Source organism: Rutilus rutilus (assembly GCF_951802725.1).
Source record: "Rutilus rutilus genome assembly, chromosome: 19".
Taxonomy (NCBI): domain Eukaryota; kingdom Metazoa; phylum Chordata; class Actinopteri; order Cypriniformes; family Leuciscidae; genus Rutilus; species Rutilus rutilus.
In genome coordinates, this window is record NC_140232.1 from 11,494,155 (window position 1) to 11,521,788 (window position 27,634).

The 27,634-nt window shown below is 40.2% G+C and overlaps 1 protein-coding gene and 1 long non-coding RNA gene across 2 annotated transcripts; one reads left to right on the forward strand and one right to left on the reverse strand.

Moving 5' to 3' along the window:
• On the reverse strand, window positions 1-27,634 carry prlhr2a (prolactin releasing hormone receptor 2a). Its single transcript, XM_084389405.1, has 3 exons — window positions 27,541-27,634; window positions 5,413-5,905; window positions 1-1,196 (listed from the first exon to the last, which is right to left on the reverse strand). The coding sequence occupies exons 2-3, from the start codon at window positions 5,880-5,882 to the stop codon at window positions 554-556; spliced, it is 1,113 nt and encodes a 370-aa protein (XP_084245531.1). The 5' UTR covers window positions 5,883-5,905; window positions 27,541-27,634; the 3' UTR covers window positions 1-553.
• LOC311278510 lies at window positions 1,044-15,411 on the forward strand. The gene is made up of 3 exons (XR_014625448.1): window positions 1,044-1,138; window positions 10,403-10,464; window positions 13,623-15,411. It is a non-coding gene; the product is annotated as an uncharacterized lncRNA (long non-coding RNA).

Sequence of the window (27,634 nt, forward strand, 5' to 3'; positions counted from 1 at the left end):
AAGGAAACCAATTCATTAGTAAAGAGTTTAAATATTGAATAGCTCTCTAGTCCATGTGTCCTTTTAAAATATTTTATCTGTGGCTGCAAAAATATTGTACATATATATGTAAATATTACTTTCTATAACAACTCCTATAAACACATGCAGTGACATTATTCCAACCATCTGAAAGGCGTTACTTCATAATCTGTACTTCATTCACTTTTTTTAAGTTGGGTGTCAGAAGTTCAATGTTTCTGTTGCAGTTTTTTAGGGACCATTCTCTGTGATGAGACCAACATCCAAAGCCTGTTTCCTTTTAGGTTATCCATATCCAAATCACAGACAGTATGGTGAAATCTCGTGGTTTAATCCAACAGCTTTCTTACCAGCAGACATGGTATGTACTTCCAAGAATGACCATCTGTGTCCATCTTGAACATGATGCACATGGAGGAACTTGGCAGATGGCAGAGGATGATGTGAACACTTTCTCCATTCCAGAAGCTTGCAACCCCGTGTTTTGCTAGCCTTGCTGGTCTTTGAACTAACTCAACCTGCTAATTTTCTGTCAGAGAACCACGCTAGCGATGGCACAGTTGTTAGCAGGAATCCCGATGCCTATCCGTCTATGACAGGTAAACATCTTCCGCAATTCCGCCCTGAAACGGTCATGCAGCCATGCGTATAAAAATGGGTTACAACAAGATGAACTCATTCCACACAAGTGACACAACAGCTGGATCAACAGGAAGTATCGCTTGTCGATCAAGTCTATATCAATATCCCGAAGAACATTGAAGACGCTTATTGGCAGCCAGCAGATCCCAAAAGCAGCGACGACCAAGGACACCAGGCGAAACGTCTTGCGCTTCCGAGCCTGCTGGGCTTCCGCTTGGCTCTGGGTACGATGACCTGGCACCACACAATTGCGAAGCTTCACCGAAATGCACAAGTAGGAGATGCAAAGAGCGGACAGTGGAAGAACGTAGGTGATGAAGAGCGTGCTGTAAGCGTAGGCTAGTCGCTCTCTCTCCTGACCCATCCAGAACTCCTCGCAGATGGTGAAACCTTCATCCTTGAACTCCACGTGGTATGTGTGGGCCACAGCAGGAGCTACCAGACCACATGACAGAATCCAGATCCCAGAGAGAAGGTACGTGCAGGCCAGAACTGATATGCGCTTCTTCAGTGGATGAACTGTAGCGTAATATCTGGAAGTTAAAATGACAGTTTAAGGCAATGAGTGATGGCTGTGTTCTCATATCTGTATCCCATGCAATAGTTCAACACCTCTTATATCATGAGCACATTTTTTAATTTTGGATTCCACCATAATTCTCTCATCACTCACCCTCATGCCATCCCAGATGTGGATAAACCTGCGCAGAACTGACTTTTTCAGTTACGCGTTGCCTAGCATAATGTCATCCCAGCATAAATGCTTAGGATAAATTATTTGTTATTAAAGCATCTACATTCACAAACCACTGTTAATTTTAACAGAAAAGCAAGCACAGGTTACTGAATTATGCCTAAACACAGACTGTTTAACTTTGTTTTTAATGTGTTCATTTGTATGGATGTGCAGTGTGTAGTCATCCATGATCCATCTACATTGAATACAGTTCATTATTCTTCTTAGCTTGCGATGCTTTTAAACTGGGAATGTGTCACTGCCTGTAACAACTAAATTAAACCTGCATGAACTAGGCCCAATAAATGCAGCCTTATTGTACATAAACATAAATAATCGTATTAATCCCAAACCAAAATCCACGGAAACCGAAAATTTCGTAACACAAGAGTTTATGCTAGATTTAGTGTGTAAATCATATAGTTTACCCATCTGAAGCCTTGCAGTTGTTTTATATTAGTTAAATATGCAGTTTGGATGCTTTCATTGTGATTATAGCTGCTGGATTTACAAAAGATTATAAAATTGGCAGCATTTTAATAAGGGCTTTCAGAAACAAAGCTTGCCTCTTTCTTTGCTTGGACATTCACCGTAAAGGAATAAATTATCATTTTTTATAGGCCTGTCTGCTATCAGAACTGTTTCACCGCAGACCTTGACTGTGTGTCAAAATTCAAGGTTATCTGATATTGCAATGCCTTTTACAATATCAGATCATTTTAACTTTTTATGAAAAGGCATGTTTATTTCAGGCAATATGGTTAGACTCATAGAGCACATTAGAGCTGAGATTCGATTCCATAAAGAATCTATTCCTTAAATCGGGCGCGTTGGGAATCGAGTCCTAAAAAGGGTTGTATTCAATTCAACAGTGGCGCTAAAATTCATTAAAGTCGATCTCCAAAAACGCCAATGATGACATCTATCACCTGACTAAAAACCCAGTATTGTATTGATCTTTTAAGTTATATTTTGTTTAACTTGACATGTCATTTTAAAAATGTGACATTCAAACAAGAAGTCTGTCTACTGGTGCATGATTACATCAAACACAAGCGCCATAGAAAGACGCTACTGTGTGTGAACCAGCCCTTTACGTGGCAAGTCAGTTTAGTATTGAGTATTTAATTAGTTAGGATTATATCATATGTATTGCCTTGCTGAAAATGAAAATGAATCATACTTTACATATATTTTTGTATTTTCCACAATTCAACAATTTATTGTCAATTCAAGCTTTAGTATTAGTTGTGACACTACTCCGCAAACACTGTTAAAAACACTGTTTTTGCTGTACGATTCAGAAATATTAATTCTTAGAATCATTCTTAATGATATTTGCGTTTTAGAGGTTTGTGTTAAGATATAAAGACAACGTAACAAGCTGAACCGAATGAGAGATTTAGCATGTTGATTTTGTAGAGACATTCAGTGGGCTGTTAGCCTGGAAATCCAGACCTAAATCTGAAAGATTAATGGTCTGGCATCGACTAATGAAAATCGGCCAGCTCGAGGGGCGGCACCAAGCATGCATTTGAAAATATCACTGCACACAATTGGATAACACTACGACCAATCACAACAAGCCCCATGCGCTTAGCTACCAGCGGAGCTAACTAGTAGATTAGACTCTTGCCGTATCCGTTCGGCAAAACAGCAAAAACGCCCTTCTTGCAAAGGAACGATTTGAGCGCCGTCTTCTGTTCCTCTTTTAGATAAAAAGCCAAGTCTAGCTCGTTCATTGTAGCGGCCAAAGCCGTTTCAAACAACTGGTATTCATCCATAGCCATCTTGCAATGTTTACTAATGACTTCGACGTCACAGCGCTGTCGTCATCTGTTTAGCTCGCCTCTGGCCCGCCTATATCACATAAACCGATGTGATTGGTGCAGCTCCGATACAAGGGCATATTTAATGAGCATCATTACTCGACGCCAGAGTAAACTCGCTGAGCAAATTCAACTTGTGCTCTCGCAAGAACTTTGGATTTCCAGGGTAGTGGGCTGTAAGAAACTTGATCAAAACAAGACATCTATATTCAGTGGGCTGTTAGAAACTGGATCAAAACAAGACCTCTAAAATAAACTCTTTATTTGCTTCAAGGACAAGGTGAGCATGGACCTGTTCCACGTCTTGCTTAAGAAGACATGTTGCAATGTGTTCGCTCTTCAATGTACAGACATTTCCTTGCCCCCGGCCAATCCAGCCTGGTTGAATGGGTCTGCATCTAAACCCGACGATAAATCAAGGGCTTTCAAAGACAGTATTCATGTGGGTTTCACTACGTGTAAAAGCACAGAAGATGAACCACCGTGTACCACGTACAGGAGGTGACAGCTTTGTCTGCGCAAAAAGCCAGTGAGGGTAAATGGATTCTTAATGCACCTATTGTACTACAATCCACCAATTTTTCATGTGCTGTGGCTAATGTGCAGTACCATCATCCATCACTGACTACGCAGGAAGGTTAAGGGCTTTACGAAGTCACAAAGTTAAAAAGAGAAGATCCTCTATATATTTTCAGAAATGGGGAAAATAAGTCCTGGTTTATGTTAGGTGTCCTTGGTATTTCACATTTGGCAACACTTTGATATTACTTAGCCTTCTAGCTTTCTATGTATTTGCAGAATATGTATGCCTTTATCACACTTCAAATAGGAGCATAAAAACTTCCGCTGCACCCTGTATCAATGTATCTGCCCATAGCACAGGATTGTTGTGATTTATTTATGTGAAATTCAGCATAGATACTTCTAAAGACACCAAACTCAGTTTAAAATTGGTTTAATTGGGTATTGTGAAACAAAGAAAAAAGGTGTCATAATATTTCGTGATTTAAAGGGGAGCGTGCAAGCCATACTGTGTATGCGCAGTACTTCAGAGTCTGATCACCTTACAATACAAACAATACAAACAACATATCACATTAAATGCATTAGCATTAAAGAGCAAAAATCTTAAAATCTTAATAACAACTAAAGTCTATTTTTGGGGGGATTAAATTAAAGGTTTGGGTGAAACAAAACCATAATGTTCACAATTTTTCATGCACTTACTTTACGATGCAATCACCAATAATTAGATCAAATAGAAGTTGTTTAAATAAAGTAATATTTCCAGCCTATAGACGATTATTAAATTTTTTTACTGGTTTGTTCATCGTAAACAAGTCATATCTTCCGTGTTGGAGTGCAATGATTGGATAGCATTATAATGTAGACAATAATGGCTGGTAATATAATGCAAAAATAAACTAAATGATTCCTCTGGCAGTAACTTAAGTGTTTGAATTCACAGTACTCATTAAAGAGTAGTCAAAAAGTACTCAGATGACCTACTATTTCCGGTGAGATTCTGAAGTGTGCATATGATGGACACTACGATCCCATAAAGCCACGGGAGAGGATTTGTGAATGCCAGTGAAAGCAACGCAACTGATGCTGATAGGTCACATGATAATGACAACATGGCATATCATGATAATGATTTCAGAAGTGAGTGACTTTTGATTAATTGACAGGTTTTATTTTTTCTTGTCTCTTGCTTTTAACTGGCTGAGAAATCAAATACACTGCTGAATAATAACCAATCATTTGTGTTCTATAATTATAATGAATAATTAATTATAATATTTCCTATATTTTCCTAATGACAATTTTATGATTTATTTATTTACTACAAACACTTGTGCATTAAGTCATCATGGATTTTATATACTGTAAAAAAAAACAAAAAAAACCCACACTTGATGAAAAATTGCATTTTAAAATATTATAAAATAGAAAAGTTATTTTTTAAATTGTAATATTTCACAACATTCGTGTACTGTATTTTGCTTAAGTAAACATTAAAAATGTTTTGAGCTGTGAACTGTATAGCTTATGCAATTAATCAGCCGAATCAGTCAGTTACATAAACATGCACTAAAAAATCCCCAGAATGCTAGTTGACATTGATGCAATAATGAATTAGTCACACTGTCAAGAGACACAACACTCAGATGCAATGCTCACCTGTCCACTCCAATGGCTGTCAATGTGAATACTGACACATACACCGTCACAGGCTGAATGAGGAACACCAGGTAGCACATGAATCTTCCAAAAACCCACCCGCGAGGATTAAAAGCATATGCCAGGGTAAAGGGCACACAGGTGGCACACATCAGCATGTCGGAAAATGCCAGGTTACCGATGAAGAAGTTGGTCACGTTGTGCATTTTTTTGGTGTGGCAGATGACGTAAAGCAGCAGATAGTTCCCGAAAACTCCCACCAGGACCACAAGAGCATAGCATGGGATGATGAGAGGTTTAAAAGACTGAAGGAGCTCCACGCCAACAAACTGCGGATTGCGCTTGGTCGTGTTCGTGGACTGCAGCACGACTTCGTAGATTTGACCCATGCTGGAATTTTCCATTGTGACGTTTTCCAAGCAAGACGAGGGCACAGGAGTGCTGAGACATTCACCACCACTTCCATCCATCCTGGAATACTGCTTTCAGAGACCTGAAGGGTGGGGGTTTTGGAATATTAATAAGGAAAGAGATACATTTTGGTTAGCTTTCTTCATAAATCAACTCTTGAGCTAAAATTCAAACCAGTAACAGATGGGCTGAAATGGCCGTGAAGAGGAAGTGAGCCACTTGAGTAGGCCTATGTCCTGTGGGGGCGTGTGGTGCCAAACATATAGGTGCTAGTTTGTCATGAAAGTTTAGTTGGCTCATATAACGAAGTGTTATAAAGTTTTTCAAACTTTAATGAGCACTGAAAGTTCCTTTTCTCAATACCGAACCATTTTCCGAATAGAAAGAGATGCAGAAAGCCCTTCAACACAACCTTGACTTTCTTCGGAAGTCAGGTTACTCATACAAATTATATAAACTCAAATTAAATACAGGTTACTCATACAGCAGTAAATAGAAACTCCAAAAGGCACTAATGAAAGCCAGCATGATTTGACTCAAATGTGTCTCGGCTGCAAACACATGTGGGCCTTGCCATTTCAACGGGTGCTTGCCATTGAAATGCAAATAAACCTCATTCACTAACACCCTCTAATTAAGTGAGTAAATGGTTCATTGATTAAGCATAAATGATTGTTGGTCTTTCCTGTAACAAGCTACTGCAAAGCAATGACTGTGTTTTCTGTTTTTTTTCTTCACCAATCATTCAATTGTTACAAGAGCAGTAGATACTGCCTAATTATTGTTGCGGGTGATTTTAATCATTCAAACTTAAAGTCAGTGCTACCGAAATTTCACCAGCATGTTTCCTGTCACACCAGAGGAAACAAAACCTTAGACCATGTTTACACAAACATGGCTGAAGCTTACGTCGCGACACCCCTCCCCCACTTGGGACAGTCAGATCACCTTTCTTTGTTCCTCACCCCCAAATATGCACCTCTGATCAATCGCGTGAAGCCATCAGTGAAGACCATCAAGGTGTGGCCTGCGGGGGCAGATTTCTCACTCCAGGAAAGGTTTCTACACACAGACTGGAGTATGTTTGCTTCTCAAGCCACCAGTGGCTCTCACACGGACATTGACTGCTACACCTCCTCTGTACTGGATTATATTAATACCACCATTGACAGTGTTACAACCCAGAAGCAGATCACCACATACCCAAATCAGAAGCCATGGATGAACAGGGAAGTGCGACTCCTATTGAAGACACGCAATACTGCCTTCAGATCAGGAGATGCACAAGCCTATAGCACATCCAGAGCAAATCTGAAAAGGGGCATCAAAGAGGCCAAGCACTGCTACAAGCTTAAGATAGAGGGACACTTTTCCAACGCTGACCCTCGGCGCATGTGGCAGGGCATTCAGGCCATCAGTGACTACAAACCCTCTCACTCCACCCCCGCAGCCACTGATGTCAACTTCCTGAACGAGCTAAATGACTTTTATGCTCGCTTTGAAAGAGACAACAGAGAAACTGCCACCAAGCTCAAATCCTCAGCTGACCACCCACCGATCACACTCTCCTCCACAGATGTCTGCAATGCACTGAGCAGGATCAGCGCGCACAAGGCTGCTGGACCAGACAACATCCCTGGACGCGTACTCAGGGCATGTGCGGAGCAGCTCGCTGGGGTTTTTACAGACATTTTCAACCTGTCTCTTGCCCAAGCAACTGTACCAACATGCTTTAAATGCACTTCCATTGTGCCAGTGCCAAAACACTCCAGCCCGAAGTGCCTTAATGACTACCGCCCTGTAGCACTCACACCCATCGTAATGAAGTGCTTTGAGCGGCTGGTCCTGGCACACCTAAAAGACTCTCTACCATCCACATTGGACTCACACCAGTTTGCCTACCGTAGCAATAGGAGCACAGAGGATGCAGTCTCCATGGCACTGCACTCTGTGCTCACACATCTGGACAATAAGAACACTTATGCACGCATGCTGTTTGTTGACTTCAGCTCAGCATTCAACACTGTCATCCCAACTAAGTTAATAGCCAAACTTGGAGACCTGGGCTTCAACACCTCCATGTGCAACTGGATTTTGGACTTCTTGACCAACAGACCCCAGAATGTTCGATCAGGCTCCAACTGCTCCACATCCATCACACTCAACACTGGTGTACCACAGGGCTGTGTGCTAAGCCCGTTCCTCTACTCCCTCTTCACCTCCGACTGCAAGCCTGTGTACGGATCTAATTCCATCGTCAAGTTTGCGGACGACACTACGGTGATTGGTCTCATCAGCAACAACGATGAGACTGCCTATAGGGAGGAGATCAAGCACCTGGCCACATGGTGCACCAAAAATAACCAGCTCCTCAACACCACCAAAACGAAGGAGCTCATCGTGGACTTCAGGAAAGTGTCAAGAGGCACACACGACACCATCCACATCAATGGAATGGCTGTTGAGCGTGTCTCCAGTTTCAAGTTCCTGGGGACCCACATCTCGGCGGACATGACCTGGACAACCAACACCTCCAGCCTGGTCAAGAAGGCTCACCAGCGCCTCTTCTTCCTGAGGACACTGAGGAAGAATCAGCTTTCCTCCACTATCTTGGTGAACTTCTATCGCTGTGCAATAGAAAGCATCTTGACCAACTGTGCTACAGTGTGGTATGGGAGCTGTTCTGTTGCAGAGCGCAAGGCACTGCAGCGGGTGGTGAAAACCGCCCAGCGCATCACTGGGACTCCACTACCTGCCATCGAGCACATCCAGAGGAAACGCTGTCTGCATCGAGCTCGCAGCATCCTTAAGGACTCCTCTCACCCAGCCCACAGACTGTTTTCTCTCCTGCCTTCCGGCAGGCGTTTCAGGTGCCTCCGGACCAGGACCAGCAGACTAAAGAACAGTTTTTTCCCCAGAGCTGTCTCTTTATTAAACTCTAACTCTCATTGATCCCACTCCCCTTATATACTGATTGACTCTCCTCTCCCTCCTCACACCTGCCTCCATTTTGTTATTTGCAATACTATAATGTTCATTTGCACTGCTGACTGTTATTACAGTAACAACTGTTTACATATGCATCTTGCACTACTACCTTGACTGGAATATGCTCATTTGCACTGCCGACTGTTTATTTACAGTACCGACTGTTATATATACATTGCAATATCGTACCTTAACTGTAATATGCAATTACTTTCCACTGCACTCACTCGGATAGCTTCTGTCCAAACTTTATTTGCACTACTTTAAATCCATTGTTATACTGCTCATTAGCCTAACTTATACATATATCTATTTGTAAAATTCTGTTTATAGTAATATCCATCTGTATATTATGCTCACATTCTGTTTATAGTAACAGCCATCTGTATATATATTCATAGTACATATCTATCTGTAAAATTATGTTTATAGTAACAGCCATCTGTATATTATATTCAGTACATATCTATCTGTAAACATTCTGTTTATAGTAATAGCCATCTGTATATTATTATATTCAGTACATATCTAGCTGTAAATTCTGTTCACAGTAATAGTTATCTGTATATTATATTCATAGGACAATCTATCTGTAAATTTTTGTTTATAATAGTATTCAACTCTATATTTATTCAGTACATATCCATGTTCTGCACTTATGAACCACTGTATATCCTGCACTTGCTGCTATTGCACTTCTGGTTAGACCTAAACTGCATTTCGTTGCCTTGTACCTGTACTTGTGTAATGACAATAAAGTTGAATCTAATCTAATCTAATCTAATCTAATTCATTACTGGCTTAAATGCGTATCTTGTCATTGATGTCTTCAATCAGGGCTTTTTGCAGAAGGATTTTTTTTTATTTGACACGTATTCAGAAATACCTATTTGACAGTGATCAATTTCAGCAAGTCATTTTAAACAGAATGACGAGCTAAATGTCTGAGACAACTTACTTAATTAGCTTAAACCTTCACATTCAAGGATAAGATGGGATACATAAGTCAAGGGTGTCGACAGGTAGAGTTAGATGAAGAACAAATTAACAAGCCCTCATTAGATGATATATTGAACATTTAGAATGCTTTTGCAGTTATTTGAAATCAAGTGACGTTACATGAATATCTCAGTAATTTCAGCCCCGGTTTAGACTAAGCCAGTTTGAGGCCTTAGTTTAATTAGGACATAGCTTTTACCCACCTTATTCCTGACGAGATTACCGCGTTTTGAATTATGGGTGGCACTTCCGGTTTGGGGAACTTCCATTCAAAAAGACTGAAACGACTTAGCCAAGACTGAAAGAATTTCAAATCATAAGGTTGCCCTACAAATAAAGCTTATCCATCAGTTTGACTCAATGAGCTATCAGTTTTCTTTCATGTTTTATTTATGAATGACAACAAGTATATCAATGGCAAGAGCTCTTTTCAGTCACTGCATTCTTTTCCTCATGATTATTTTCTTTTTTCCTTTTGCATTTCGCTGTAATAGAGTCACTGTGGAGTACTTGTATTTAATGTTACTGTCATGAATACCACTCTGCACTCACGGCCTGATCCCCTCCCCCCTGTATATCGGTACCTGTTCAGTAGGATGGAAGCGTTGGACATCGAACAGGCACAGATAGACTCCGAAGATGTCTACTGTCCAGGTAACGTTTCACGATTTCATACAAATATTAGGCTACTGCATAATTGTATATGTTGTGCTATTGAAGATGAACTACTGATGATGGTAATAGGATGATAGTAAGTTTTCTTTTTTTTTCAGTTTCTCGTTTTCTTTTCCTTGACTCTTCTGACCGTGCTTTCTTCGTTTTCTTAGTCGACTCTGCCATGATTCACGTCTGAAATGCGTGCTAGTGTCTCCATAGAGGCTGCTTCATATGTTGTTGATGTATGTGACGTCGTGCCGTAAAGCAAGTCGTGATTCTCGCCACCTCTCGAACCTGCATTGCTGGTTTTGCCAGCAGCGTCCCCCCCTGCTTTGCTATCGGGATGATTCGCCCCACTACGAGTTCGTTTACCATCGAAATGACTTTGAAGCTGTTATATTAAGGTACAAATCTTGCATAGTGTGCCTTTAAAGGAGAACTCCGGTCAATTTTAACATTGAGCTCATTTTTTTGTACATTTGGAGTGCTGTCAATACAGAGAACAACGACAAAAATCGGTGTTGCCTACACCGAGTTATTCTATTTTTAAAATTTGCACCCTATTGACTTCAATGGGGCAAGTAGTAAGCCTGCTTTTTAGCCTCTTAACATCCTTTAAGTGTCATTACAAGTGCACAGAAAATGTGAGTGATTCCTTCCGAGTGAACACGGGTGGATCTGACTGCAGTAGATGTTAGAGATATTAATAAAAATGAAGTTAATTCAGCCAGCGCTCATACCTTTGTTTACATCCTGTTTTCGGTGGAAGGCCATAGTAATCGATTGTCGAGTTCACGCGCATAGGTTTAGTACCTATGATCACGCGCGTGAACTCGACAATCGATTACTATGGCCTTCCACCGAAAACAGGATGTAAACAAAGGTATGAGCGCTGGCTGAATTAACTTCATTTTTATTAATATCTCTAACATCTACTGCAGTCAGATCCACCCGTGTTCACTCGGAAGGAATCACGCACATTTTCTGTGCACTTGTAATGACACTTAAAGGATGTTAAGAGGCTAAAAAGCAGGCTTACTACTTGCCCCATTGAAGTCAATAGGGTGCAAATTTTAAAAATAGAATAACTCGGTGTAGGCAACACCGATTTTTGTCGTTGTTCTCTGTATTGACAGCACTCCAAATGTACAAAAAAATGAGCTCAATGTTAAAATTGACCGGAGTTCTCCTTTAAGTCTGCTGATTAAAACAAATAAAAAACCAATGTAGGAGAATGGTTATTATTCTCAAACAGCAGAAACAGCAGGAAACTGATGTCAAAAAATCTATTCCAATTTGAAGCTTGTGACATTGAAGCTTTGTGAAGCACATCAACCCGATCACATGTTTACAGCGTTCATGTAAACACAACGTTCGGATCCATCAATCGGAATGAATTCAGTCCGATTGAAACAAAAGTTGTGCATGTAAACGTAGCCAATGTCTGTGATTGTATTGGCAGTAGCAAGTCTCTGTACTTGCTCTGCAGCAGCAGCAGCGTAGCAGATCTATTCTGACAAGACCAAATTAACATTGCCATATTCATTACCATGCCAATCTCAAATACCATGCCAATCTACAGAGATTTGTCATGACATAACTCCATTAATAAAAGTGGCATATTTAATCTAAATGTGTATATCAAAAATGAAAACAGAGTTTAAATCATTCGGTTTACTTAAATTATTTGAATAAAATAAAAGAGTGCAGTCGCATGGAGTGTCCGTATGGTGCGCACATACTTACACCTAGTTTCTTTTTAATAAACCCCAATATGTGCGTGGAAATTTGCATACAAACATTTCTATGCCCATTTTTTATACATCAGGCCACAGGTGTATAAGGCCCTTAGCCCTTTCTAATCCTGAAGACCTTGATTAGTTTGATTAGGGTTGGACTCAGCAGGAAAGTGGAGCTCAAGGGCCAGAGTTGAGAATCCCTGCTATAAAATATTATTGCTCTAATCTGCTAAATGTGACTATAAGGCATAAAGATATTATGATCATGATTCTCTGTAAAGCTGCTTTAAACTTGTATTGTGAAAAACACCAAATAAATTTGACGTGACATTTTTTATAAGTGAAAACAAGCTTCCATGTACTATTTTGTCCAAATTGTTTATCTGAATGAAAAAAACACACACACCCTCTAAAGCAGTGGTCTCAAACTCAATTCCTGGAGGGACACAGTTTTGCTCCAGCCATAATCAAGCACACCTGATCAAGCTGATCAAGGTCTTCAGGATTACTAGAAACTTCCAGAGTTGGAGCTGGTAGGAGCTAAACTGTGCAGAGCTGTGGCCCTCCAGGAAAACTATTTTAGACCTATCAAGATATGTATTGATTCTTGTTAAAATATTTGTGAACTCTTTTTTCTTTTCTTTTTTTAAGCTATTTATCCCAGGTCTAATTATAACATATTGACCAGAAACTTGCAATAATGTTTGCTTGAATTGCACCCTACCTAAAACATCTATTGATATCTATAGTATGATTAAATAGGCAGGCATGTGAGGTGTGTGTTATTCTCAGCCTCCAGCATACCCCAAAAAACAACAACAACAACAACATTAAAAAAAACATTAAAACATAACTGTGGCGAGCAATGCAGCACAAAACATTTCCGCTAAAACATTACTATCATTATGTTCCTAATTATGCAGACAGAAAATGTCAAACCTCCAGCACATTCTGTCCAAGAAGTTGTTCTCTTCGAGGTTGTTAGGTTCTCTTTTGAGGGATATGCAGGCTATGAAAAAAGAAATCCAAGGTCCTATTACAAACTTTATTAAAATATGCCAATCTCAATTACCATACCAATCTACAGAGATATTAAAATTTTAAAATAGGGTATTAAAATCTCACTACTGAGAGCTTCCCATCAGGGTGTGATGCCTTCATTTTCTATTGGCAGTGGGTCATTGTGACTTTAATTGTTATAGCCCCATCCTATTATATAATATAGATTATAGATCCTATTATATGATTTCTATGAAGCCCTGTCACGGTTCATGAATTCACCGTCTCTCTCTTGTCTGTGTTTGTGTGTGTGTGTGTGTGTGGGTGGAGCCGCTGATCATGATTGATCAGCATGCCAGCTGCAGATGATCAGCGCTGTCTATTTAGTCTCTCTGTTTTCACCTTGTCTTTTGTCAGATCGTTGTTTGGATGTTCCTGTCTGTTCCCACCTGACCAGTTACTGTTGCTGCCTGTTCGTTTGTCCTGCACGTCCGCCTTCACTTCATCAGTATCTCTCGGATTATTGCCGCCGTCAACTTCCGGATCTTTGCCGTCTTCTTCACTCATCTCACAGGATCTTCACGTCTGGACTGGGCTGTACCACGGCGTCCCTGTGTCACTAAGTGTTTGCTTCCCTGGACATTGTCTCACCCCATCATCATCATCTCTGTCATTTCATCACAGAACGATCTGACCAACCACCATGGATTCAGCAAGCAACACCGATCTCAAGGAGTTTTTATCACGCAGCAGCGTCCGCATGGATCAACAGGAAGAGAATCTGGCTCTTACAGGAAGAGCAGTACAAGCCTTGGTGACACAGGTGTCTGAGCTGACCCAACAGATTCAACACCTCACTGTTCCCGCTGCGCCCAGGCCCACCGCCTCTTGGAATTCCCATCACTCCACTTAAGAACACCATTTCTGTTAATGCCCTTAACGGTCAGGAACTCCCCGCCATAACCTTTTCTACCAAGTCTCTTACATTCATCACATCTGGCAATCACTCGGAATCTATATCATTTCTCCTCTTGGACTCACCCCTGGCTCCCATCGTCCTCGGTCACCCTTGGCTGGTTCAGCATAGCCCAAGGGTTGACTGGGGACACAATTCTGTTTCATCATGGAGTACTCAATGTCATGAGTCTTGCCTTGTGTCTGCCTGTCCGTCTGTGTCTTGTTCTGTTTTGCAGAAGGAGGCGGTGAATTTATCTAACGTGCCCTCAGAGTACATCGACCTGAAGGAAGTGTTCAGTAAGTCCCGTGCTGCTTCTCTTCCTCCGCATCGTCCCTATGACTGTGCTATAGATTTACTCCCAGGTAAGTCTCCGCCTGAGACTTTGTCTCTCTGAGTAAGGGCAAACTTTACTCACTTTCTGCTCCAGAAAGGGAGGCCATGGAGAAATATATTTCTGATTCTCTAGCCTCCGGATTCATCCGCCCTTCCTCTTCTCCTGCGGGGGCGGGATTCTTTTTTGTGGGGAAGAAGGATGGTTCTCTGCGACCTTGTATTGATTACTGAGAGTTGAACAACATCACGGTAAAGAATACTTATCCTTTGCCGTTGATGTCTTCAGCTTTCGAGAGATTGCAGGGAGCATCCGTCTTCACAAAATTGGATTTACGTAACGCCTATCATTTGGTTCGCATCAGGAAGGGGGATGAGTGGAAAACCGCATTTAACACCCCCAGGGGCCATTTTGAATACTTGGTTATGCCCTTCGGGCTATCCAACTCCCCAGCAGTTTTCCAGGCACTCGTCAATGACGTGTTGAGAGACATGGTAGATCAGTTCATATATGTCTACCTGGATGACATATAGATTTTTTTCTTCGTCTCTCCAGGAACATGTTCAACACGTCAGACGAGTGCTTCAGAGGTTGCTAGAGAATGGGCTTTTTGTCAAGGCGGAGAAATGTGCTTTTCATGCACAGTCTGTTCCTTTCCTAGGTTACATCGTCTCTTCTGAGGGAGTGCGTATGGATCCTGACAAGGTTAAGGCTGTGGTAGATTGGCCAAGTCCAGATTCTCGTAAGGCCCTACAGAGGTTTCTGGGGTTCGCCAACTTCTATCAGCGTTTCATTCGCAACTTCAGCCAACTAGCCGCGCCTCTGACCGCCTTGACCTCCCCCAGAACGACGTTCAGGTGGTCCGATACAGCCGAGGCTGTATTCGTCAACCTCAAAAGCCGCTTCGTTTCAGCTCCCATCTTAGTCGCCCCTGATCCCTCACGTCAGTTCGTGGTGGAGGTCGACGCGTCAGAGGTGGGGGTAGGTGCAGTTCTATCTCAACGTTCTTCCTCAGACGACAAGATGCACCCTTGTGTGTTTTTGTCCCACCGTTTATCACCTGCCGAACGTAATTACGACATTGGTAACAGAGTTGTTGGCCGTCAAGTTAGCGTTGGAGGAGTGGCGTCATTGGTTAGATGGGTCGGGGGTACCTTTTATCGTTTGGACCGATCATAAGAACCTTGAATATATTAGATCTGCTAAAAGACTCAACTCCAGGCAGGCTCGATGGGCACTTTTTTTCGTACGTTTTGACTTTTCTCTCTCGTACCGCCCCGGGTCCAAAAACATCAAACCCGATTCTTTATCTCGCATTTTTGATCCATCCGAACGCCCGGTTACTCCCGAGTGCATTTTGCCTGAGAAGATAGTTAACTCCACACTCACATGGGAGGTCGAATCGAAGGTCAAGTCGGCCTTAGAAGGGGTTACGCCTCCGCCCGGTTGCCCACCGAGTCGATTGTTTGTACCGGAGGAGTTACAGTCTGAAGTCATTCGATGGGGTCATTGCTCCAACATTGCTTGTCATCCAGGAGTAAATCGGACTAGCTGGTTAGTAAAGCAACGATTCTGGTGGCCATTAATGGCTCGCGACATACGCAGTTTTGTTTTGTTTTGGCTTGCTCAGTTTGTGCCATTGGTAAGACGTCTAACCGGCCTCCTGATGGGTTACTTCATCCGCTGTCTGTCCCTTCAGGACCCTGGTCCCACATAGCGCTAGATTTTGTCACCGCCCTCCCGCCCTCTAATGGCATGATGGTTGTTTTAACCGTAGTGGACCGGTTCTCGAAGGCGGCACATTTTATTCCCTTGCCCAAATTACCTTCAGCCAAGGAGACTGCGGTGACTGTTGTAGACCACATCTTTTGTTTACATGGCCTCCCGATGGACGTGGTCTCTGACAGGGGGTCCCAATTTGTGTCCAAATTTTGGAAAGAGTTCTGTAAATTACTAGGAGCTACTGTCAGTCTGTCTTCGGGTTATCATCCCCAGAGCAATGGTCAGACAGAGCGAGCCAACCAAGATTTGGAGAGAGTGTTGCGATGTTTGGTGTCCAAGAATCCTTCATCCTGGAGCCAACAACTTTCTATGGTTGAGTATGCACATAACTCGTTACCAGTGTCATCCACGGGCCTCTCTCCGTTTGAGTGTAGTCTAGGGTACCAGCCACCAATTTTTCAGAGTCTGGATTCCGAAGTCGCGGTCCCCTCCGCTCATGCCTTTGTCCAGAGGTGTCACCGCACATGGACCAGAGCCCGTGAGACTCTGCTCCAGGTGGGGGCGCGCACTAAGGCTAAGGCCGATCGCCACCGGTCAAAGCCTCCCGTATACGTCGTGGGTCAAAAGGTGTGGCTTTCTACCAAGAATATTCCTTGGAGGGGGGTGGAGCCGCTGATCACTGGGCTGATCAGCACCCCAATCATGATTGATCAGAACGCCAGCTGCAGATGATCAGCGCTGCCTATTTAGTCTCTCTGTTTTCACCTTGTCTTTTGTCAGATCGTTGTTTGGATGTTCCCGCCTGACCAGTTACTGTTGCTGCCTGTTCGTTTGTCCTGCACGTCCGCCTTCACTTCATCAGTATCTCTCGGATTATTGCCGCCGTCAACTTCCGTATCTTTGCCGTCTTCTTCACTCATGTCACAGGATCTTCACGTCTGGACTGGGCTGTACCACGGCGTCCCTGTGTCACTAAGTGTTTGCTTCCCTGGACATTGTCTCACCCCATCATCATCATCATCTCTGTTCCTGTATTTGCCAATAAACTCACTTTTACTTGCAATTGAATCCATCTTATCATTTCATCACAAGCTCCTTCTTCTGAATATACGAAATGTGCTGTGATTGGTTAGCTGGTCCAGTGTGTTGTGATTGGCAGCACGTGAAATGTCCCGCCCCTCCATAACTGCAAGTTCTTCTCTAGTGTAAATATTAAGAATGTTGTCAATTTCAAACCAATTCAAGCCTGATTCAGCCCCTGACAATGTTAATACATTTTAACCGCTCTAAATTCGTCAGCCTTAGGAATGTCAAAAAAATACGTTTTGAAAACATTGTCGAAAAACCACTGTGTCTTCTCTAATGTAGCTCAACCAGGCCTCGTCCTTTTTTTTTCTTTTTTTTTTTTCGGGGGCGTGGATTATTTAAATGAGTAACATTATGGGCCCTATCTTGCACCCAGCGCAATTGACTTTGTACACCAACGCATGTATCATTCCTATTTTGCACCCGCGCAAAGCGGACTTTTCCCTCCACAGATGCACATCGGTAAACTAGGAAATACACTTGCGCTCCCCGGGGCGGTTCAGCGCAAAGAGGAGGCGTGTTCCGGCGCAAACGTTCCCTCATGCTATTTTACAGGTTTAGAAAACAATTGCGCCACTGACCGAAAAAAAACTGTTTAAAGTCAGTGGCGCGTTGCGCATGTTATTCATATGCTATTTTAAGGGCGCATGCTTGGCCTTAATCAATGTAGCGTGTGCACAACGCGCATACACTTTGATTCTCTCATCTACATACAGACGCAGCAGTTATCATTTTTGCAAATCATACATTATTACGATAGATAGATAGATAGATAGATAGATAGATAGATAGATAGACAGTTTATTATAAAAGCATACATCTAGCTTACACATTTACCCAAATTATCATACGCCTGTTTAACCGAAGTTAATTTGGGTGTGTTTCTCCATCCCCAACGTCCCTGACGAGAGCGTCGGTCTCCTCGGCTGTGAACCGCTCCTGGCATGCGCCTGGCAAATCCGTCGTTATAATAGGAATCCGCTTTAGAACAAGCGCGCCTGCTCTTAAAGGGAATGTGAGATGTCGCTCTGATTGGTTTATTTCACGTTACGCCCAAACCACACCTATGAATAATGAAGCTACTTCAGACCAACCCCTTTTAGATTTGCGCCGGGCGCAAGAGTCATTTATCCCGCCGGGAAAATAGCAACAGCGCCCAAGACCCGCCCACAAAGTTACTTGCGCTTTGCGCTTGACACTTGCGTTTCAGATCGTTAAAATAGGGCCCAATGACTTCATAAAGCCCAGAAAAGACGCGTTGTAGTCCATAACGAGTCGTTCAATGTAGTTCTTGAAAAGGGTTTGCATTGTAGATTCTGTTAAATAAAATATCTCCCTTTAGAATGTACTTTGTACCTTACAGATCTTTTTTATGCTCAACCAGCAACATTACAGACCAACTAAAGTTAAAAAGTGGAAGATCATAAAAGGACCCATTTAAATATTACACCTCATGTGAGTGCCTTTTTCATTTCTAATCACAATTCCGAAAACAAAATAACAAATCCAAAAACAAAACAAATTATAAACACAACAAATCTGAAAACAAAATAGAAAGTCAGAAAACACAACAACAAGTCAGACAAAACGGAAAAGGTAGGTATATGAGGCGAATGGAATACTGACTGCTGATTGGACGAGACATCGGTAAATCAGGACTTGTAGAAAGTACAGCAGACTGCGGCAAGAGAAAGTCGATTTGCGTGTGTAAATATTCAAGCTGTCTTTTTAACCGGCTTAGTGTGATTATTATGGATATTTTTTTATTTTTATATATATATATATATATATATATATATATTAAAATCTTCCTACCAGGCTATCTGGTTTGGTCAGACAAAATTAAAAAAAGGTCTGGTAAAGGGAGTGAGTGGCGTGCAGAGTAAGAACAGCAGATTTAGCTTTTGACGCAAACAACCTTAGTCTCCCTTTTCAAGTTCAAGTTCACTATATTTGTATAGCACATTTACAACAGCCACTAGGCTGACCAAAGTGCTTTACAGACCAACCAGATTAAAATATAGAAAGACCTGCATAACAACACATAAAACACAAATAAGAGCAGGAAAGCTAAGTGAAAGGGAGCACTTTCCCGATCCCTTTTTTCCTCCCTATACCCATCTCTTATCAGTTCGGAGAGGCATTTAATTTTAAATAAAAATGAAGAAAATGTTTAAAAATTTAAATAAAGCGTATAACAGGTACTTAATAGACCTACAATATGATAATCTATTTGCACTAAATAGCATCTAGCACATCTATAATTGTCACATTCTTCACCGTCTGTCTCTGCACTAGAGTTCCCAGAATCCTCCTTCATCATCACCTGCACCTGCTGTTCATCATTATCATCATCTCCCTCACCTGTGTTCCAGTTATTATCATCATCTGCATCACCTGTCTTGTGTTCATCTGTCTGTGTATTTAGGTTCCCCTTCTCACCCATGTCTTGGCTGGTTATTGTTTGTGTTAGCACTCTGTTTGTGTTTCTCACGCTGTCTCACCCATTTGCCTGTTCCTGTGTATCTTGAGTTAAGATTATTAAAGAAAGTGTTTTGATCTACCTTTATCTTCGTCATCCTTCCGTCAAGCTGTAACAAGAATAGCCTCTGCCAACTTTAAATTTAAGAAAAGTTTCCATTTGCAAGAAAATGTCATTTACACAATGCATTACACTGCAGTCATAATGCTATGTTTTTCATTATTGGACACATGAAATTATTTAAGGACATTATCCTTTAAATATGAAACTAAAACCACCAGTAGGTGGCGGCAAGTGACAGGCTTAATGAAGTCATTCAAACAATTTGTTAAAACGGCTGATTAAAGCGTGTGTTGCTTTGTTTATTGACAAATTGTAATTCACAATATTAAATTCTTGTTTAATGATCTGTATAAAATTAATACCACATGTGCAAAAAACAGCACTCTTGCTTGTGTGCTTAACTATACCATATTATATAACACAAAAGTTCATGCAGGGGCATTGCCCCTAGGCTATATCTGGAATTTTAGGGGCATTGTAACTGCATTCTAATAGTGTTTTTGACTCCCGGAAATAGGTTCCAAGGTGCAAACAATTATCAGTTATCTCTGCGCAAACACAGACCATGCACATGCGCATCACGTGTTCAGTCCATAGGTATGCACGTTTAAATATATATGTGTGCAGGCGTGTAGTCCTTTTTTACAAATCAACCCTCAACAAACTACTTGTCTGGCCTTAAAAATGTATAATACAGAATTATTTATTGCATCCGTGTAGCCACTTAGTAACTCTGTACAGATAAAACGACAACGTTTAATCTGTACAGAGGTAAAGGGAAGGGAAGGAGGTCTTCACAGGGGAGAGCCTAGTTGACACTTCAGGACTGCATTGTCGTCGTGTCCAGGCGCAGTTCCTTCATCAGATCTGGATACATTAACGTAGACGCCACCCTTCTTATGATGTAACAAGTACATCAGGATTTATGGGAAGTGTTCCCAGTTCCGGCTGACCTAATCTATGCAGCCTAGCATTGAATTATAGAAGTCTATAATGTATTATGTGTATACTAGGTCAAATATATGTGTTTTGAGTCTAGATTTGAACTGACAGAGTGTGTCTGCTTCCCGAACAATGTTAGGAAGACTGTTCCAAAGTTTTGGTGCTAAATAGGAAAAGGATCAACCGCCAGCAGTCGATTTTGATATTCTAGGTATTATCAACTGGCTGGAATTTTGACATTGCAATAGACGTGAAGGACTATAATGTGGTAAGAGCTCGCTCAAGTACTGAGCTAAACCATTTAGTGCTTTGTAAGTAATCAGCAATATTTTAAAATGTATACATTGTTTAATAGGGAGCCAATGCAGTGTTGACAGAACTGTGCTTATATGGTCATACTTCCTGGTTCTTGTAAGAACTCGAGCTGCTGCATTTTGGACCAGCTGTAGTTTAATTATTAACCGTGCAGGGCAACCACCCATAATAGCATTAAAGGGATAGTTCACCCAAAAATTTAAATTCTGTCCTCATTTACTCACCCTCAAGTTGTTTCAAACCTGTAAGAATTTCTTTTTTCTGATGAACACAAAAGAAGATATTTTGAAAAATGTGTATTTTTCATAGTGCATAGTATTTTTTTTTCCTACTATGGAAGTCAATGGGGTCCATCAACTGTTTGGTTACAGACATTTTGTTCTTCTTTTGTGTTCAGTTCAATTTTTGGGTGAACTATCCCTTTAAATCTAGTCTTGAGGTTATGAGCGCATTAACTAATTGTTCCGCATTTGTCATTGAGAGCATATGATGTAATTTAGATATATTTTTAAGATGGAAAAATGCGGTTTTACAGATACTAGACACGTGACTTTCAAATGAAAGATTGGTATCAAAGAGCACACCCAGGTTCCTAAACGACAAGGAAGACTTGACAGATAACCCATCAAGTGTTAGACAGTATTCTAGGTTATTACGTGAGGAAGTTTTTTGTCCAATAATTGGAATCTCTGTTTTTTTTCAGAATTAAGTAGTAGGAAATTACTAGTCATCCAGGTTTTTATATCAGCATTGCATTCCGTTCATTTTTTGAATTGGTAAGTTTCGTCTGGGCGTGAAGAAATAGAGCTGAGTATCATCAGCATAACAGTGAAAACTAATGCCATGTTTCCTAATGATATCTCCTATGGGTAGCATGTGCAGAGTGAACAGCAATGGTCCTAGTACTGAGCCTTGTGGTACGCCATACTGAACTTGTGATCGATAAGACATCTCTTTATTTACTGCTACAAACTGACAACGGTCAGATAAGTATGATTTAAACCATGCTAATGCAATTCCACTAATGCCAACAGACATTTTCGAGTCTATTTAAAAGAATGTTGTGGTCAATAGTATAAAATGCAGCACTAAGATCGAGTAAGACTAATAGAGAGATACAACCATGATCGGGTGATAAGAGCAAATCATTTGTGACTCTAATGAGAGCAGTCTCAGTACTATGGTATGGTCTAAATCCTGACTGGAAATCCTCACAGACACCATTTCTTTATAAAAAGGAACATAGTTGTGAGGATACTGCCTTTTCTAGTATTTTAGACAGAAAAGGTAGATTCGAGATCGGCCTGTAATTGACTAATTATTTAGGATCAAGTTGCGTTTTTGTTTTTTTTAACAAGCAGTTTAATCATAGCCAGCTTAAAAGTTTTTGATAATAAGAAGAGGATCTATGATCTCTGGAAGCATACCTTTCAATAGCTTAGTCGGTAAAGGGTCTAACATACATGTTGTCGATTTAGATGATTTAACGAGTTTAGTAAATTCGTCCTCTCCTATAGCAATGAATGAATTGAAATTTTCCTCAAGGAGACTACAATGCACTGCCTGATGCAATTCTGTAGTAGACGGTTGCATAGTTATAATTTTCTCCCTGATATTATCAATCTTGTAAGTATAAAGAAGTTCATAAAGTCATTACTTCTGTGCTGCTTGAAAACGTCTGGGCTTGAAGCTTTATTTTTCGTTAGTTTACCCACTGTTTCAAATATAAGTTTAAAAAATATACATAGAAGTTTACATATATTTATGTAAACTTTAACTTCATATATTTTTAAAAAACTATAATTTTGTTATTTTACTAACCCAACTAATTACTCATCCGGGCTTTCCAATAGGTTGCACGTAAGGGAAAAAAAAAGTAGCAGAGAAGCTGTATACAGCTTTGCAAGAATCGCCGAAATCCACCACCCCAACCAACCGGATTTTCGGCCTTTCATACTACTCGCTACCGTAGACGCTCTTAATGCTACGGAATCGTGCTGACCATCACGAAAACAACAACAACAGATAAACGTGTCCGTGTACACAAATCAATAGATTAAATTACGTAACCATTTCACGAACTGCCGTGAGACTGGGCTGGTCTGACAGGGTGGGGGGTGTGGCATCACGATAGTGGCTCACACCTGTGCAATAACCATGCAGTCTAATCAGCATCTTGATATGCCACACCTGTGAGGTGGATGGATTATCTCGGCAAAGGAGAAGTGCTCACTAACACAGATTTACACAGATTTGTGAACAATATTTGAGAGAAATATGCCTATTGTGTACATAGAAAAAGTCTTAGATCTTTGAGTTCAGCTCATGAAAAATGGGGGCAAAAACAAAAGTGTTGCGTTTATAATTTTGTTCAGTGTATGTAAAATAAGCTACAGTAAAAAAAAAAAAATAGAAGCTGATATGTACGGTGGCCGAGAGGTGCAAAACAAATCACAATTACAAAAACAAAATAACAAATCCAAAAACAAAACAACAAATTATAAACACAATGGCAAGTCTAAAATCAAAATAACAATTCAGAAACCACAACGAAAATTTTTAAAACAAAATAACACTTCAGAAAACAAAATAACAATTCAGAAAAAAACAAAACGACAATTCAGAAAACACAACGACAATTCATACAAAACAGAAAAGGTGGGTATATTTTGAGAATGGCATACTTATCGCTGATTGGACGAGACACCTGTCAATCAAGAAATTTGTGATCAACTTTGTTTTGCTAAATGCGAAAATGAAACACATTAAACGTTACTTTGAAGAAGGACATTCATATGCCATGATTGTGGACATGCTGGCGACATACCACGACATTAAAATTAGCTTGCGCTTTAAAAACACACCTGAAGGATGCTGTTATGTTCAGAAGAAAGAACTATTCGCCGATAAACAATGTAAGGAATGCTATAAGAGCAGAGCTGCATGGACCAGGACAGTTGTTCGGCTACCGGACAATGTGGTTAGTACTTCTGCAGAAGCACAAGTTGCGTGTTAAACGTGATGACATTATGCGGCTGCTGCAAGAACTCAACCCACAAGGGACAGAACAAAGGACATGTTGTAGATTCGTTAGGCATACCTATCACTCCATGGGACCGAGCTATCTTTGGCATGTTGATGGGTACGATAAACTAAAGCCATTTGGTTTCGGCACATCCAGGTGCATAGATGGTTTTTCTATACGTGTCCTCAGGCTTACTTGTGGGCATACTAACAATGACCCTGCTGTTATTGCACATATAAAAATCTTTTAAAACCTCGAGATTTTTTCCACATGAACTGCAGAAATTTTAATCCACAGTAAGGACAATACATATTCACACGTTCAAAAACGAATCGCTTTTCTACCCTCGGTACTTCCAGTATCGCTTGATTCCGGTTCTCGCTTGATTGACAGGTGTCTCGTCCATTCAGCGATACGTATGCCATCCTCAAAATATACCTACCTTTTCCATTTTGTATGAATTGTCGTTGTGTTTTCTGAATTGTCATTTTGTTTTTTCTGAATTGTTATTTTGTTTTCTGAATTGTTATTTTGTTTTCTAAATTGTCGTTGTGTTTTCTGAATTGTTATTTTGATTTTAGACTTGCCATTGTGTTTATAATTTGTTGTTTTGTTTTTGGATTTGTTATTTTGTTTTTGTAATTGTGATTTGTTTTGCACCTCTCGGCCACCGTAGATATGGTTTGAAATTATGTGAGAGTAAAGGATTTTGACAGATTTTCCATTTTTATGTGAACCATCCCTTTAAAGGGTTAGTTCACCCCAAAATGAAAATTCTGTCAGTAATTACTCACCCTCATGTTGTTCCAACCCCGTAAGACTTTCGTTCATCCTCAAAAATATCTTAATTTGTGTTCCGAAGATGAACGATAATTATGGGGTTGGAACAACATGAGGGTGAGTAATTACTGACAGAATTTTCATTTTTGGGTGAACTAACCCTTTAAGCTCCTTAGACACAGCCCTGATGAAGTCTTTCATAAGTGACACCTTTTCCTACCAACATAGCAAATGAAAGGCATGAGTAAGCAGTGATCAAATATATGACAGCATGCATTGGTCATGCAACAAATTCCCCAATTCGTTTTAAATGCAAATTGAATTGATCAATTGATCTAGTGTCAGAAAAGACCTTCTCAAAGCCTTTGACATCTTTTGTCTAGCTTAACACATTCAGTTCCATTTCAACAGTATTCGTTGTGAATCAGTCTCACAGAATTGCCTGAGAAGGAGGGAGATTAAAATCAATCAGTTATTTTGTTAACCAAAGCAGTGAAGTAAATCATAGATTTTACAATATGTTCACTTTTCTGAACAAAAATACATGTTTGGTAGACAGATATTTATCAGATTTACACAATCAAAATACAATTTAATGTGTAAATCATGTGTTTAAGATTATGCAGTCTGTGATGTCCAGAGTTGGACAGTTTTTGCAATAATAATTTTACATTCCCCAATAACGAGTAGTATAACAAATCAACAAATATTACAGTTGCCATCCATAAAATGGCTCGTTACAACCTTATTTGTGTCGTCTTAACCCCTACTGATTTGAAGACCACCAATCCAATCATCCCTAGATTAATTTTCGGAATCTTTATGACTCATGCACATGAACATTATTGTCAAATGTAAATTGTTGCATATTCTTTATTCTGACATTACATGGCTTGCCCGTATACATCCGTTTGATCCCGATATATTATACCCAACTTATTCTTACATGAGATTCTTTTTTTGTCATCCAGGGAAGACATAATGCCAATAATCAAGTGCATCTGAGTAACCAAGTATGTATCTGAGTAATGTATCTGCAGCAAATCATTGTTCACTGAGTCAGAACAGCGATCACATAAGTGAAAACACTGAGGAGCCACTAATGTTCATCAGAATCACATCATTTAGTGGAAAAAGAATAGAAATGATAATTACTGTCTAAAGAAATATACGAAGTAAACATGTAATTATACCCTGACATTCATAGAGAGGAGAAAAGAGAAATGACGCAATTACTGATTTTGTGGGGTGTAACAGAAAAGTAATATAACAAGTTATTGTTGGCAGGGAGTAATAAGTAACAATATTACTTTTGAAAAAAGTAACGAGTAGCCTAATGATTAGACTAACGAGCTCATCAACATGGTGATGTCTACATGCTAGATCGCTTATATCCTAGAGGAGAAGGAATAAAAACAGAAAAAGATTGACTCTCTAAGTCCTTTAATTCAGCTGTCGATTTTCTAGCATTTTGCTTGATCACTTCAATTTCCCTTCGATCCAGCTGCCCTCAAAAAGCTTTCATCCAGGTCGTAAATCCGCAATCTTTGCCTTGCCAGGTGTGAAGCTCACAACTTTGGTTGCAGGAATTTCATTTAGCAGTTTATTATCACACTCAAGCATACCTGCCCTCTCTCCACACACCGACACACACTTGAGTTACAGTGATGCAGACTACTGAATGAATTGTTCTTTTTCATTGATTTTTTTTTTTTTTTTTTTTTTTTGGTTGTTGTTGTTGTTGTTGTTGAACCAGTTCGCTAATACAGTCTAAACTAAATATGTTATGCGTACTGAATCTGCCCATTGGACTGAACCGAGAACCATCTTTCTCATATGTTTCAGTACATATTTTTCTATTAGTAGCCTATAGATGTATACTAAAAATACATTCCAAAACGTTAGTAGAGCTGGTAATATGCTAAAAGTAATAAACAGTAATAATGTTCTACATATTGCTTTATTGGAACGTTTAATAATATGCCACGTGAAAAAAAAAAACCACCGAATCGATGATTTTAACCGGTTCTTTGAAATTAGCTGTTCAAAAGAACCGATTTGCAGAAATGAGTCGGACTTCCCCTCATCTTGCTGGTTCTCATTCACAAAAGGTTAATCAAAACAACGAGGAGAGATTCATGAACGGAGGAGTTAACAGACCAACAATAAATGCATGTTCTATTCCATTAATAGAAGAATAACTGTAGATTTCAAAATAAATAACCTAAATTTATCCTGAGCCATAGCTACTTATTCGTAAGAAAAGCAATGAATAAATTTAATTTTCTAACTTGAACTATCCGTTTATTCATTCTATTAAAATCTTGTCATTACTTAATACCATGTCATGTGATGAGACTGCAATTGCTACTTCTGCAATACATGACAGGCTAATTATTATTAATAGGCTATACTGATTGCCTATTATATTCATTAATTAATGTTTTATATTTTAAACTGTATAGGCTACGTCTAGTTAAACTATTTTTTATGCTTTGGTTTTGTGCGTCCTCAAATGTTGACTATTTTAACCTTTTTACCACTTAGCCTTAATTTAACTCAGTATATCCAGGGTACAGGCTCTTGACAAATGCATGAAGAAACTGAAAGACGATAAAAAATACGCCTCACCTTTTGCAGCAGAGATGCGGTTTAGTTGTTTTCCTCGTGGATGCAGATTCTCAAAGTGCGGACTCGCGCGCGCTCGTTTATCCTCAGACGCGCT

What these genes read in the sequence shown, in the direction of transcription:
- prlhr2a (XM_084389405.1), bottom strand. Translation starts at nt 5,882, where the DNA reads ATGGATGGAAGTGGTGGTGAATGTCTCAGCACTCCTGTGCCCTCGTCT. An exon ending in ACAGCCATTGGAGTGGACAG is followed by an intron (nt 1,197 to 5,412) that starts GTGAGCATTGCA and finishes TTTAACTTCCAG; the next exon opens with ATATTACGCTACAGTTCATC.